Below are 14,709 nucleotides of genomic sequence, written 5' to 3' on the forward strand. Positions count from 1 at the left end.
TTTTCATTTTGGGTTTGACAGTTGTCTCCCGAATGGTAAAAAGAGAATAGCCAAAGTTTAGGTTTAATTAAAGAAAGGAAATATTTTTTATTGTGGAGTATATTGTTTAATATTTAAGGAAAGAAAAAAAAATAAAAGGAAAATGAGATTGGCCTATGAATAATCAACAAAAAGTAAATGAATCAGTGTTAGAACAAAATTTAATGGTCATTTAAAACACATTTACATACATGTAAATTCAAAATTCAAGTTTAAAACACATTTAATGGCCATTTAGTATTAGAACAACAGATCTCACTCTTTCAGTTCTCTTCTAATTGAATCAGATTCTTCAATCTGAACATAATTTTCCTTCTTAGCATCAACTGTCATTATTTCTTTAAAAGTAGACATTCGATCTTTCTTGAAACAAAAACCTCAAACACTAGGATAAAATTTCATTATCTTACCTACACCAGGTCGTCAATTTGGCAGACACTTAGACATCTAATATAATGCCTTCCAAGTAATGCTATACTATTGTGTAAGCATCTTCCCCCAAGAATAACACGGAACTTTGTTTCTAGACAGCTGTGCATTATAATCCATGATTAGGGATGAACACGTATTAATCAGCATATTAAATCCAGAAATTTGGTTTCAGGAAATAACTCAATAACATAATGGAGGTATATATATATATATATATATATATATATATATCTCCCTTTGTCCCTTGAAGGAGTTAGATGGTTACATATTGATTAAAGAGTACATATTCTCTAGTGTTTTTCAACTGGCAATTTTGACCAAGTTGTTATTAAAGAATTTATCTAAAAGTAACGGTTGGTTCAAAGAGACAACACTGAACTAACAGGAAAAAAAAATTCCTGAAGGACAAATGTTGCCGTGAATGATTCGGATCTTCATTGCCATTTGCCGAGGCAATGGAAACATAAATTTTAATTAGGATTTTCCAAATTTTGAACAACGCTCGTTTCCGTATACTAGGGGCTTTACCAAAAAGGTTGGCAAAAAAAAAAGTATTGACTTCTACTGCACGGTTCCTATGCCCGTATATGATGGATGAGTCCTAATCCTATGTACCCAGAATATGCTATAAATGTAAAAACCTAAAAAACCGTGGATCATTGAATCGTCCACAAAGAGGATTGGTCACATGGCAACTTCTGATTCAGTCACGTAATTCAGTCTTTCTTCCCACACCAACTTGGACGCAAACTCATCTTGCTCGGGAACATGTTCCTGCTTCCATAAAATATTTAACAATATAATCAAGTGCAAGCAAACAAATTGATCGAATATCTAAAACAACTTGATTTAGCAACTTGTATTAACTAGTAGTATGCATGCCATATGCATGAACTTAATTTTGCTTTGTTCAAAGGAAATGAATCATCGTCCTTGAACCACAAACATTGATAATTTTATATTTATATGCGAAGCAATATTTACGCACCTCTAGCTCTAGCATCAATTGTTTGGCTGTGGGTGCTGACACGATAATGCGACGTGCCTTAGGGGATATAAAGCCTTCATCAACGGCTTTGTCAATGAACGACAACAAGGAATTGTAAAATCCATCCACATTCAACAGGCCCACCTGCATCTCAGAAAAATTGACAAACAAACACTATGTAACTAGCAATCTTCAGTGACCAAGAACTTTAATTTTTTTTTTTTCGTTTGTTCTTCAATCTTAGTTCATCTGTTTTATATTAGGTGGTTATTCACATACTTTACTCCCATTCAAACGGAAAACCTTCAAATAATATAACGTGACAATGATTAATTAAGCAAAATCAGAGACTATTCTCTCATGTGAATTCGAATTAAATAGCCCACATTTATCGGATTCTGTATGTATTGAAGCTTCCTGGTTGTTAAACATATTTATATCATATATAAATATATTAGTATTCTAAGTAACATAGAATATCATGGATCCCAATTTGAAGTTGTTGAAGCATTCTCCTATTTCATCCAGTCATATCCAGTCAACTTGACTAATCAACCACAAAAATATTAGTATCTAGTAACATGACAACTGATAATACATACTACAACGTACAGTCTCCAAACAAGAGTTGCTTAAGGCAAATGCTGTACGAATAACCAAAGGCAAGACAACAATATTATTATTTTATAATAAAGGGGTTTGGTTAGTTTATACATTGTGGGCGGTAGAATATAATCCAGAGTCACAATATATACGTTAATGAAGATCGTTTGTTCCATGTCAAAAGGTATGAATATTATTTTCCCATCTTTCGGGCCTCTCTCCCATATATAGGTTTCTATTATTCTATATAAGCCATATACAAAATTATTTTAAGTCCTTCTACCATTTTTTATTATTCATTCTTACTAAACGAAATATTAAATATATTTTTTATTACATTTTCAAGATATTAAACTTATTTATTTTTTAATTTAATATTCTCTTTATAAAGTATTAAAAGAAACGAGAAATGATAATAATACACTATTTATTATTAACTAAATCTATTGAAAATAAAAAAATTGCAAGTCAGACTTCTAATCTAATAAATTTGGTTTGATTTTATAGTTTTTAATAAATTTTTATTAACTATTAAAAGTATCTATGTGCGTGTTAGAGTATGTTAAAAATATTTTAATGTCGTCAAATATTTGTCACTTTAAATAATAAGAAAGTATTACTATTTTTAATAATATCCTCATTATTGGTATCTCATCTAAATATCCTTCAATGAATCCACAATTATATTTAAACTCTTTAAATTATGATAGTTTTCCTTTCAAAAACAATAATTTTTCGATATATGTAATTAGTAATTTTCTTAAAATATGTGCATGACTTCAAAAGACAATAATTTTATAAGCACTTTAAAAATTAAAAGAAAAAAATATAAGACGGAGGGAATATCTGAGGAGTTTCAATTTATTTATAATTTTAATTAAGAATAAAAGAAATTTAAATAATATTCTTATTTTCAGTATCTCACTTAAACACCGATTTATAATTTTTTTTAACTCTTCTAAGAAAAATACATATTTTAATGAATACTGATTTTATTAAGACAAATGTAGTATTATTTTAAAAGATAAATAATACCCGTAGATCGTCTAATATGGCATTAAAATCGAGGAGTAGAGCTTACGGGTTTGCTGTGGATCCCAAGCTGCGCCCATGTAATGACTTCCAGCAATTCTTCAAGGGTTCCATATCCTCCTGTTAATTGGTTCAAAAATATAAGAACAAGCTCTATGTAAGTTGTTGCTCAAAGAACAATTATATATCCTCTTTCATGTGATAAATAAGATTCTCTTCTGTTTTTGTTAATAATTATGTGGTCTCGTATGAGTAATTAAGAACAACATGTTACCGGGGAGGGCAATAAAAGCATCGGCTTGACGGGCCATCTCGGCTTTCCTTTGGTGCATACTAGATACGGCTCTCACTTCCCCAATAGGATCACCTGTTATCTGCATTTGCAACATATAACTATGAACCTTAAATTAACTAATTAATGCTATCACCATATAGTAATGAACAGAAAAATAATTTTTCACAATGGGAATGTATATGTACCTCTCTTGGCATAAGACTTGTTGGGATAACCCTGTACAAACAAGCCCATGGTCAGAACTAGATAGATTTTTTATTTTTATTTGGTGAATGATATATTGATATAGATTTTATTTTTTTTTTACTGAATACTTAGTATAAAAAGTTAACAAATTCATTATATGTCAATTTGTAATTAGACTATAGTATAAATAAAAGACTTTTATACAATATCAATATATGTATTATTTATTCTTTAATATATATTTAAAAGAACAAAGTGGAAACTTAACCATTTTGACTTACTATAAAGATATATAAGTGAACGATCTTAAACTAATTCAATGTGGAACAAGGAATCAATGTTAACTTGGAAGTGCAAGAAAGAAAAAAATATATAAAACAAAAGAAAGAAAACACCGTAATGTTGGCTCCAATTGTTGCGCAAAAACTTTCTTGCGTCCCTTTCTGGAAGGGCCAAAAAGGGATTAAACTTTATCCAATAGAGCAAAGCTTCCCAAGAAGCTTCTAACTACCGGTAAAGGTCACATTTTTCTATTTTTCTTTTTCTTTTTTTTTTTTAAATCCCAACAACGGTGCAGAAGGCCCGATATATACTATTAATCCCTGTGAATTTTTTACTATTATTTCTATCAAAGATGCTCCCTTTCAACCTACATTCGGAACCTTAATTTGATTAAGAAAACAATGCCCCCCATTGCCAGCATTTTATCCCGTGATGTTCTACATTGCTACCCATTTGTCACAAAACATGGGAAACACGCATGAGCTAGTAGTACGAATCATCGAAGTTCATACCACTCATACATAAGTAAAAAAAACCAATAAAGTCTTAGCAAAAATGATTAATATAATTTGGCCTAAATTATAAAAGACACATGCACAACAGGGAATGGGAGAGTGTGAGAACAAACCCTAGAACATGGCGCCCACCATCATGAACTGCCTGAGAAACGAGACCCATCAGCCCCACGCTACCACCTCCATAGACCAAATCAATCCTTCTTTCCACCTTCAAAACACATCGAAAACCAAACCATGTAGACGCGTGTCACAACACTCATCATTAAAACACAACTAAACAAACCAAATGTTTGAACATGGCAAAAATAATAAAATTTTACTATAACCCTTTAGTGGAGGGAATAACCAAAGGGGTAATATGCAATTTTTTTTTTACTATTATACTATATTTTAGTTAAAACAAGGAATGATATTATGGTAGTGAGAGTTATTACCATATGATATTTGGGTGACAATTACGGGCATATGGAAAAATCAGGGAGCTAGGTTCGGTAATGGAAGCTCGTGGGGAATGCCAAAGGCTAATAACACGTACGTTTTGATAGAGTGATGATACCTAGGAAGCACGTTTGGTTCCCTAAAAAAATATAGAATCTAAATATATAGTGTGTTTCTGGGTGTTTATTTATTTATTTTCATTTCAAGATAGAAAGTTAGAAACATTTTTTAGCGTTATAAAAAACAGCATACAAGTAAGTAGGGTGAAACCAATTAAGATCATGCAAGAAGGCTGCTCAACTGACAGCTAGATTACAGCTAGCATCATCCTAGCAATCTCTCTGCGTGTGCCTGTGTGCGCCTTTCTCTCTCTCATGCCAAACTTAAACCCTAAACCATCCACTCATTCCTCAACAATCATAAGCACGAGCCACTCCACAGATTGTTACATTTTATTATTTTTCTTTTACTTCAAAAAATAAAAGAAAATAAGAAGAGGAGGAAGAAGCTAGTGTGGAACTCCAGAGTGAAACATCAAAACGAATCATACATGGAAAAGGTTTGGTTATGGAACAAAGGAAGCTTCATATATAGCATTGCGGCTGAAGGGACAAAAAGAGGCAGGAGAAAAAGGAAGGAAAAAAGTTCATTGAATCTAATTAATCGATATTATATCAAATAAAAGTGCCATGGGACCCAAAATTTTCCGGGGTTCAGTTTCAGTGGTTCATAATAATCAATTCTAGATTTGAATTCATTCGCTTTTGAAAAAGAGATAAATTAAATCAAAGGAGGCAATTAGAATATTGTAATGAAACAAATAAATGGAAAAAGAAAAATCTGGGTACGTTAATTACCAGTTCCCTGCCAAGTTGAACAGCAGCTTCCTGATAGGTAGGTTTCTTCCCTGAACTGCTCCCACAGAAGACGCAAATCCTCTTGAATCTGGAATTGGTCTCTTCCATTTGTCGTTGGTGTGAGGTCTCGGCTACAACCGAGAGAGAGGGAGCAAAGAAAAGAGGGTTGAGAATGAGAAGAAGGTGACTATTTGTTTAATGTATACATATACCCTGCTCCCTCAAAGTCACATCTCAACTCCTTCGCCCAATCATTAATTTATACAATAATAAATACTATACTATGATATATATTAACTCGCATATACTACATGCATCCTCTTTTTAAGTAATTTATATAATTAAAGTTATAAGAAAATATAACTATTTAAATAAATGTAAAATATTTAAAATAGCACATGTTATACATTTTTTTTATAAAAATAAAGCATAATAAAAAAACACTCCTTTCATTTTTTCTAATTTTATTATAAATTATTTATATTTACTACTCTGTTAGCTTTAAATTTTTACGAAAATTAATCGCTGTTTTTTGGGAAACAATTTCATTTCAATACCATCACCAAATCATATTTTATTTTAAAAATTTATATTTGAAAATTAAAATATTTAAAACTTGAAATTCTATAAACAAATTTTACATTTATTAATATACAAGTTATTTTTTTAATCCTTGAAATATAGCATAAGAATGTTATTCTCGAGTATTTAAAAAATATATTATATATCCGACAATAATCATTTAATTATCTCATAATAAATATGAAAATAAATTTTCTTAATCTCATATTCTCAGGAAAGTTCTATCTGTTAATAATTTCACGAACGAACGTCACTAATAATATGTTAAATCTGTTGGCAGAGTTCTACGGTTCTACCTAAATAAAAAATTAATCAGACAAGCCTAAAATCCAAATAATTTTATCCCGTTACATTTTTATTACAATTAATTAGTGTTTTTCATCTAAACAAAAATTCATAACAATATTATTACTGGATGGTTGCTCTGTTATCTTATTATGAATAATGTTATTTCATATAGATAAATATTCGCTTATCTGATGATTGTTTGGCTAAAAGCTGGTGTGTTAAAATAAGACTTACCTGAATATATTTAATTAGAATTGAAATAGACATTACCTTAAACTTTATTAGATAAGTAATTATGAAAATGGTTATTTTAGCTAAAATGTATCGCCTCAAGTATTACTAAAATTATCACAAATTTAATAACTTATAATCTTATATAATATCATCCAATAGTGTTATCATACACCCAATATATAATTAATTAGGTCACCTAAAAATAAAATTATCGTGAAACAGCCGAGGATGTAGTTTATCCAGCATGCATGTCACGTGTGAATGCACGTTCTTTATTGGGGTATATATTTAGGATTCAGAAACCTTGAAACAAATTGCCAAACTTTTAGAAAGATACATAAATACCTTGTTGTCAACTATATCTATAAAATATAAATCTGTCGGAACTTAATCCAACATAAAATTTATTCAGAATGTGATGATTTGACTAGAAATATCAAATTAGATATATGTTTGAATATTGAATGTATGTATAACCTTGGAGCGATTAGCTTTCGATAAAGGCCTACCTCATGGCTGATGCTGCTGCTTATGACACTATTGTTAGGTAGTTTGGTTGTTGGGCTTTAGCCCCTTCAACTTATCAACTTTTATTTAGTAATTTTTTAACTTTTAATTAGCTTGTGAGTTAATTGTGTCAAACACATATTTTAATATAAATTTAGGATTGGAGATTAATTTAGATGCAATTCTCAATTGTACTTAACAGTTTAAAATTAGTTTTTTTAATTACCAAATTTTAAAATAGAATGGCCGAAATAACAGAAGGATAAAGGCCTGTTTTTATTTCTTGACAGTATCTACTACGCCCGTACATATTTAAGAAAAAGATAAACCAAAAAAATAGAGACAAATATGCGTATTGTTGTGAATTGTGATATTCTCAGTTATGTGGATTGACAAATGATTTACTGCTTACAATACAACAATCGGATGTCGATTATTTTCAAAACGCCCCACTAAAAAGATAGGTCCGGCCCAAATATTTGGCTTAAGAAAATATGCGCCCACTTTCCACCTAACCAACCATGATAGTATTTGGATAACATTTAACTTTATTTATTTTTGAGCTGTGGGAAATTTGTACTAAGCAGTAAGTGCTCAAAATGATAATCCAAGGTCTAAAACACTGTAGATTAAGATACCTGATAAGACTATTTTTTTATTGTCTACGGACAACTAATACGAGTAAAGCATGATTTTCTTTTACTGATAAGAGATAGTGGCTTCTCCGGCGCATATGACCTTTGTTGGGAAGTGGGGAAACGGGAGGAGAGGACTTTCTTGCATGTTTTGGTAGAAGGAGAAGAGTTTTCTTATTTGATTAGTAAAGGAAGAGAAGAAAAGATAAATAGAATTTGAAAACTATTTTAAAAAATCAATTGGTCATTCTAGGACGATTTATTTAATAGAAAAAATTTTATAGGTAAATTTTTTTAATTAATAATAACCACACATCATAAATAAATTTAATTTTTGATCCAATAGATTAGGGATATGGGTGATCTATGACTCAAGATAAAAAAATATATCATGATTTCTAATTTTTTTTCTCATAATCTTCTCACTTGTTTTTTCTTGAGAGAACTTTCACAATCCTGCGAATATTTTCATTGGGTCAGGTCGTGTCGAGGTTGCAAAGGAAAATTAGAGGTGATTAATGCTGAACTAGAGGCAGAGGTGGTTGGAGCCAGGCGAGTTTTATATCACAGCTCTTAAACCTTGCTTTAGTGAAAATGCAACTCACAATAGGTTCATCGTGGATCGACAAAATGAAGTGTTTTAGTTTGACTTTCAAAAACAACGTTGTTGTTGTTGTTCCTTGAAACATATGGAAGCTCTCCAGGTGCTGCCATCATTCACCTGAGAGCATTTTGTCGTCACCATGAGAGAGTTCAACAACGGTGGCTCCTCCTCACTGTCGATAGCGGTGGACTTCGACGATAGGAGCTAGTCAAAACAATCCAAAACAATAAGGTATCAAAATTTTCTTTTTAAAATGTGTTTTTAAATAGTGTTTAGATGATGTTATCAGATCATGTATACCACTCTTTGATATGATTTCACATGTGTATTGTTGATATATCCAACTAAGGAATATGTCGTCACATTTTAAATGAAGACTAACAATATGAATCTTTCACAAAATTTTTGAAGTTTTAAAGATACAATGAGAAAACATAATTTTTTTAGAGATTAATTATAAAATTTGAATATATTTCAAGAATCTCTAACTTATTTAAGCTTAAAGTTTATCTAAAATTTATTATTAAGTCATTCATTATATGATTCACACACTTAATTTAAAGTGCAATTTGAAAAAGTATATTAAAAAAAATTGAAATTCTAAAAACAGGGCCTATTGCCTAGTATACTTAAGTGAGGTTGAATTAAGCCTGAATTCAAATGCTAAGGATTTATATCACTGCAACAGTGGATATGGCAGCCACCAGTTCATTCATGTGGCGTTTGTTGGTTTTGCATTGCTTTGTAATTGTGGGCGCTACTCATTCCTCGCAATTCGCATGTGCCATGAGCTATATACGGCGTGGAGTGGGGTATGCGTTCATGTGCCTTCACTTACATTAGTCTACAAATACAAGAGAGCATTTCATAGTTTTTATTTTAAATACAAATACAAATGTTACTTATGTGGCATTGTCAGGTGATAGCTGCATTTTATTTTTGTTAAAATTTTGTTCTCAACCCCAAAACGTTGAAATACAAATCATTATTATTAACTCCTTAAAATAAAAAAATAAGTACATATAAATAATAAGTTCCAATTTACAATAAAAAAATTGAACATTACAAAATTAAATTTCATCTAAACTAAATAATACGCCTACGTTAAAACTTTCAATAACAAATGCTTAGTCAATTATGGATTTCATATAAATCTATTTAATTTTTTATATTTATATATTTGGGGGTATTCCAGAGACATGAACAAGTCAACAAATTGAAACAAAAATTTATTAGAATTTGGATATCTTTCCCCCAAAGTTGAACAAATGATAAAACATTATTAAACCCAAAAATGGATTATGGAGAACTAAAAATGCATGCAACTATTATCAGAAATTTTACCCATTGGAGCAACCCAGTCATTGTTCTCCACTTTTCGGACTTGTGAACATCCCTCTCAGCAGCCCACTGTCCGGACACCCAAAGATTCATCTTAAATGCCAATCCATCCCAAATTTTATTCCCATCCTCGTGACAACGTGTTCCATAAGTTGGCATTGTAACGCCTGTTTTTAGGAGTTTGTTTGGTTATGTTAAAAAGATATGATTGTGTAAAAAAAGGCAATTTTATTTATAGTTTTTTAACTCTATTCATTATAGTTTCTCAAAATATATACTATCTTTTTAAGTTTTTGAATTTCTTAAAATTATTTTTTACCATATTTTTCTTATATGTGAAATTTTCTTTTGGTTTTTCATGCAAATTTCCCCCCAAATATATACGTTAGTTTTGAAATTTTAAAATCTTCTATAATTATCAATACAAACGTAATTCTTATTACTTTTCTTTAGTTCTTCATTCGTTTACACTAAACATCTCATTCTTTTGATTTTTGTTTAAAAGTATTTTTTTATTAAAGGATATAAAATCCTTAATTTTAGATTACTCAAACATTGACATAGTGATGTAATGTTTTATTGAGTTCACATGTGTAAGAATAATTTATTTAATGAAAAAAATTGTCTTTAACTCTTACCGTATGTAAAATTTCTTTAGGTCAACAATAATTAAGTTCATCTTACAAACAGAATTAGTTTCTAATTTAGTGAGAATTAGTTTCTGATTTAGTGAGTTGAAAATATTGGTGATATTTGATTGAGGAAAATTTTTTATCCTAGATTATTTAAAAAAAAAGATCATCCTAAGTTTTTGGCTAACTTCATGACCAAATAGCTAATTATCACATTTGTTAGTCTTTAATGTTTGACGTAATCTACTACTGATCATATCTTGACTTCCTTCTCCCCTTTAAATATAATGTAATCAAATTATATACAGCTGCATAAGACCTTAAATAATTGGAAAAAGACATGATATTGTATATTTAGACCAGTTATTACAGCTGCATGACCCATCTTTCTAAATCTGGCTTTGTGCAAAATATTTTATCTCTGTATGTACACTACTCTTATTAATGGAGTCCTAGTCATTGAATTCCAAAATTGTTCCTAAACTAAAACTCTTATGGCAATACTTGGAAGTAGTCGTTGTAGTATTACTATTTGAGAAGAGTTAAACCTTAATCAGGACGTACTAGCAAAGAGACAGTCTGAAGCAAACAATTTTTATAGTAGACTACAAGCACCTCAAAGATAACATATGTACAAACAAATATAAATGATTAATGTATTAAAGTTAAAGTTAAATATTTAAGTATTATTTGAATTTGATTTTTAAGAAAAATAATTTTTTATTAAGTTTTATTTATTTTTTAATTGAACTTCAGATTAGTTAATTTTTTTTTTTGTTAATGAACAGAAAGATGATAAAAAAAACTGACACATATCCAACAAGAAAAATTCAATACATAAAATTTCATTTGTCTGCAAGTCTCTAATATGAAATTTTGGTATTATGATGTACAAATATTATGAATATCAATAAATACGTAATAAATATTTTGTATCAGTGATATACTTTCTCAATATTTTCGTTCTTTTCAATTTCTTCTTCAACTTTCTTTTCCTTACCAAATGATAAGAGAGCTTGTAACTTAGCCTTATTATTCCTGCTACAACTTTATATACAATAGAACGATATAACAATTCATACATATGTATATATAAGTGCTCGTGAATTACAATATATATCATCAAAGATAAATTTAAAATTGTGAATTTCTGGATGGGGATTTTTCCTTTGTCGCAATCTGTTCTGAACCGGATCAATGCTTCGTGCCGTAATTTTCTGTGGGGCAAAGTGGATATTGGCAAAAACAAGCCCTTGGTTGTTTGGTCAGTAGTTTGTTCTCCGAAAAAAGAAGGGGGTTTAGGCCTTTTTAATCTCAAGGACTGGAACCTTGCGCTTCTTTCCCGTATCCTGTGGGACTTTCATTGTAAGAAAGATTCTCTATGGGTTCGGTGGGTTCACCATTACTATTTCAGAGGGAGCGATGTGTGGAATTACAATACTTCTTCATCAGATTCAGTTTTGATAAAGAAAATCATTCAAATAAGGAACTTTATTATCTCTAAAGAGTTAAGTACGAAAGAGGCCAAAAAGAGGATTCAATCTTGGAGCACCAATGAACAATTGCTTGTTGGCAAAGTCTATGAATACATTAGAGGTGTCAAGCCTACTGTTAGTTGGTGTTCTGTTATATGGAACCCAGCAACCCCCCTAAGATGTCTTTCATTTTGTGACTTGCTAAAAGGAATCGGCTGCTTACTCTTGACAAAGTTGTTTTTTTGAACAAGGGTTCTCTCTGCCCTTTATGTTCAAATGAGCCTGAGTCAAATGCTTATTTGTCCTTTTCTTGCAGGAAATCTCTCCAAGTTTGGGCTCACATTCGTGATTTTGGCTCCTTTCCGCAGGCGTTTCACTTTTTTACAGCGTATTACTGACTCTTTAATTAGGGACAGATCCACATCAGGTGTTCTTATAACAACTACAGTCTATTGTATTTGGCTATCTAGGAACAAGCTGATTTTTGAAGATTATCAATTTTCTGTAATAGAGGTTATTAGCAAGATTAAGTTTCTTATGTATACACAAGCGCACCTGTTGCATTTGTTTTAGCATCTTGACATACGTCTTCTTGTATTAGGGAGACTTTTGATTTTCTTTAACTGCGGGGTATGCCCCATTTATTATTGTATCATTTTGGGTTTAATATAATTTACATTTTTTTCCAAAAGATAAATTTAAAATATATCATCATAATATTTATCGACGAAGATAGGAATACTTTAGCATTTGAATGGAACAGTTATAAATACTTAAATTTTACCTCGATGATTACAATTTAGGACTAAAATGAAAAAGTGAGTGTGATTGTCAAATGTCAAAGAAAATAACCTGAAACGACAAAGTATACATAGGTATAGAAACGGTAGGAAACAGATGACAGTGTGAGGCTGTCAGCATTTGAGTATGAGTCCTCATAGTGCCGCGACAAAACTGAAAATTCCACCGGTTTGTTGATGGCAAGTTTGTTAAATCCATCCCCGTCAAGGTCAAATCTCACTGCCCCTCTTGCCCGTTAGGTGCCACACTGCTGCCACTTCCATTTATAAAGAAACATACACACCACCTTCATTCCATTCTATCCTCAATGGCTCCTCCTCCTTCTTCTTCTTACATTATCACTGTCTTTCTATTACTATCTCTTCTCTCTCACATCGCTTTCACTTCCTCAAACCCCAACACCATCACTCTCCCACTCTCCCCTCTCCTCATCAAACCCCATTCCTCAGACTCAGATCCATTCCACTCTCTCAAATTTGCAGCTTCCGCTTCCCTAACCCGGGCCCACCACCTCAAACACCGCAACAACAATTCCCCCTCCGTAGCCACAACCCCAGCATACCCCAAATCCTACGGTGGCTACTCCATAGATCTCAACCTCGGAACCCCACCTCAAACCTCCCCCTTCGTTCTCGACACAGGTAGCAGCCTCGTTTGGTTCCCCTGCACCTCCCGCTACCTCTGCTCCCACTGCAACTTCCCCAACATCGACACCACCAAAATCCCAACCTTCATTCCCAAAAACTCCTCCACCGCCAAACTCCTCGGTTGCAGAAACCCCAAATGTGGCTACATCTTCGGCTCCGACGTTCAATTTCGCTGCCCCCAATGCAAACCAGAATCCCAAAACTGTTCCCTAACATGCCCCGCCTACATAATCCAATACGGCCTAGGCTCCACCGCAGGCTTCTTACTCCTCGACAACCTCAATTTCCCGGGAAAGACTGTTCCTCAATTTCTCGTAGGTTGCTCCATCCTATCCATTCGCCAACCCTCCGGAATCGCTGGCTTCGGTCGCGGCCAAGAGTCTCTCCCCTCACAAATGAATCTCAAAAGATTCTCATACTGCTTAGTTTCCCACCGCTTCGATGATACACCACAAAGCAGCGATCTCGTTTTGCAGATTAGCTCCACGGGCGACACCAAAACTAACGGCCTCAGCTACACGCCGTTTCGCTCCAACCCATCAACTAACAACCCGGCGTTTAAAGAGTACTACTATCTCACTCTTCGCAAGGTCATTGTTGGGGGCAAGGATGTTAAGATTCCGTATACGTTTTTGGAGCCTGGCTCTGACGGTAACGGCGGCACCATCGTTGACTCTGGATCCACCTTCACGTTCATGGAAAGGCCCGTTTATAATTTGGTGGCACAAGAGTTTGTGAAGCAGTTGGAGAAGAATTATTCCAGGGCCGAGGACGCTGAGACCCAATCTGGGTTGAGTCCCTGTTTTAATATCTCCGGCGTCAAGACCGTCACTTTCCCCGAGTTGACTTTTAAGTTCAAAGGCGGCGCCAAAATGACGCAGCCGCTTCAGAATTATTTCTCATTGGTCGGAGATGCCGAGGTCGTGTGTTTGACCGTTGTCTCCGACGGAGGTGCCGGTCCGCCCAAGACAACCGGTCCGGCCATCATCTTGGGGAATTATCAGCAGCAGAATTTCTACATTGAATATGATTTGGAGAATGAGAGGTTCGGATTTGGTCCTCGTAGTTGCAGAAGGAAAGCTTAGTTTTAGTAGTTGAAAATTAATTAACACCCAATTCGATTCACATGACATCCACGACGTTGTGGTGGTTATAGTCTATTATTATTATTATGATTTATTTGTCGTTCTCATTGATTTTTTATCTTATTTTTTTACTGCGTAAGTGCAGGAACAGAGTATGGATGCTTAGAATGATTTTAAATAAATTGAGATATACTATATGATTAGTTCA

General features: G+C 32.7%; 2 protein-coding genes across 2 annotated transcripts; one reads left to right on the forward strand and one right to left on the reverse strand.

Moving 5' to 3' along the window:
- Positions 1-637: 637 nt before the first annotated feature.
- On the reverse strand, positions 638-5,902 carry LOC100792663 (cytokinin riboside 5'-monophosphate phosphoribohydrolase LOG7). Its single transcript, XM_003521441.5, has 7 exons — positions 5,671-5,902; positions 4,486-4,583; positions 3,575-3,605; positions 3,369-3,468; positions 3,144-3,214; positions 1,460-1,603; positions 638-1,245 (listed from the first exon to the last, which is right to left on the reverse strand). Exons 1-7 carry the CDS (start codon positions 5,776-5,778, stop codon positions 1,156-1,158), a joined length of 642 nt encoding a protein of 213 aa, XP_003521489.1. The 5' UTR covers positions 5,779-5,902; the 3' UTR covers positions 638-1,155.
- A 6,821-nt stretch (positions 5,903-12,723) lies between these two features.
- Positions 12,724-14,709, forward strand: LOC100805927 (probable aspartyl protease At4g16563). The gene has a single exon (XM_003520664.5). It carries the CDS (start codon positions 13,077-13,079, stop codon positions 14,499-14,501), a length of 1,425 nt encoding a protein of 474 aa, XP_003520712.1. The 5' UTR covers positions 12,724-13,076; the 3' UTR covers positions 14,502-14,709.

Source organism: Glycine max, chromosome 3 (genome assembly GCF_000004515.6).
Source record: "Glycine max cultivar Williams 82 chromosome 3, Glycine_max_v4.0, whole genome shotgun sequence".
Taxonomy (NCBI): Eukaryota; Viridiplantae; Streptophyta; class Magnoliopsida; order Fabales; family Fabaceae; genus Glycine; species Glycine max.

Excerpts from the sequence above, each read along its gene's own strand:
- LOC100792663 (XM_003521441.5), bottom strand. The coding sequence starts at position 5,778 with ATGGAAGAGACCAATTCCAGATTCAAGAGGATTTGCGTCTTCTGTGGG. Across the intron at positions 3,469-3,574 it reads CAAGTCTTATGCCAAGAGAG|ATAACAGGTGATCCTATTGG; the intron begins GTACATATACAT and ends TTGCAAATGCAG. Across the intron at positions 1,604-3,143 it reads TTGGGATCCACAGCAAACCC|GTGGGCCTGTTGAATGTGGA; the intron begins GTAAGCTCTACT and ends TCTGAGATGCAG.
- LOC100805927 (XM_003520664.5), top strand. The coding sequence starts at position 13,077 with ATGGCTCCTCCTCCTTCTTCTTCTTACATTATCACTGTCTTTCTATTA.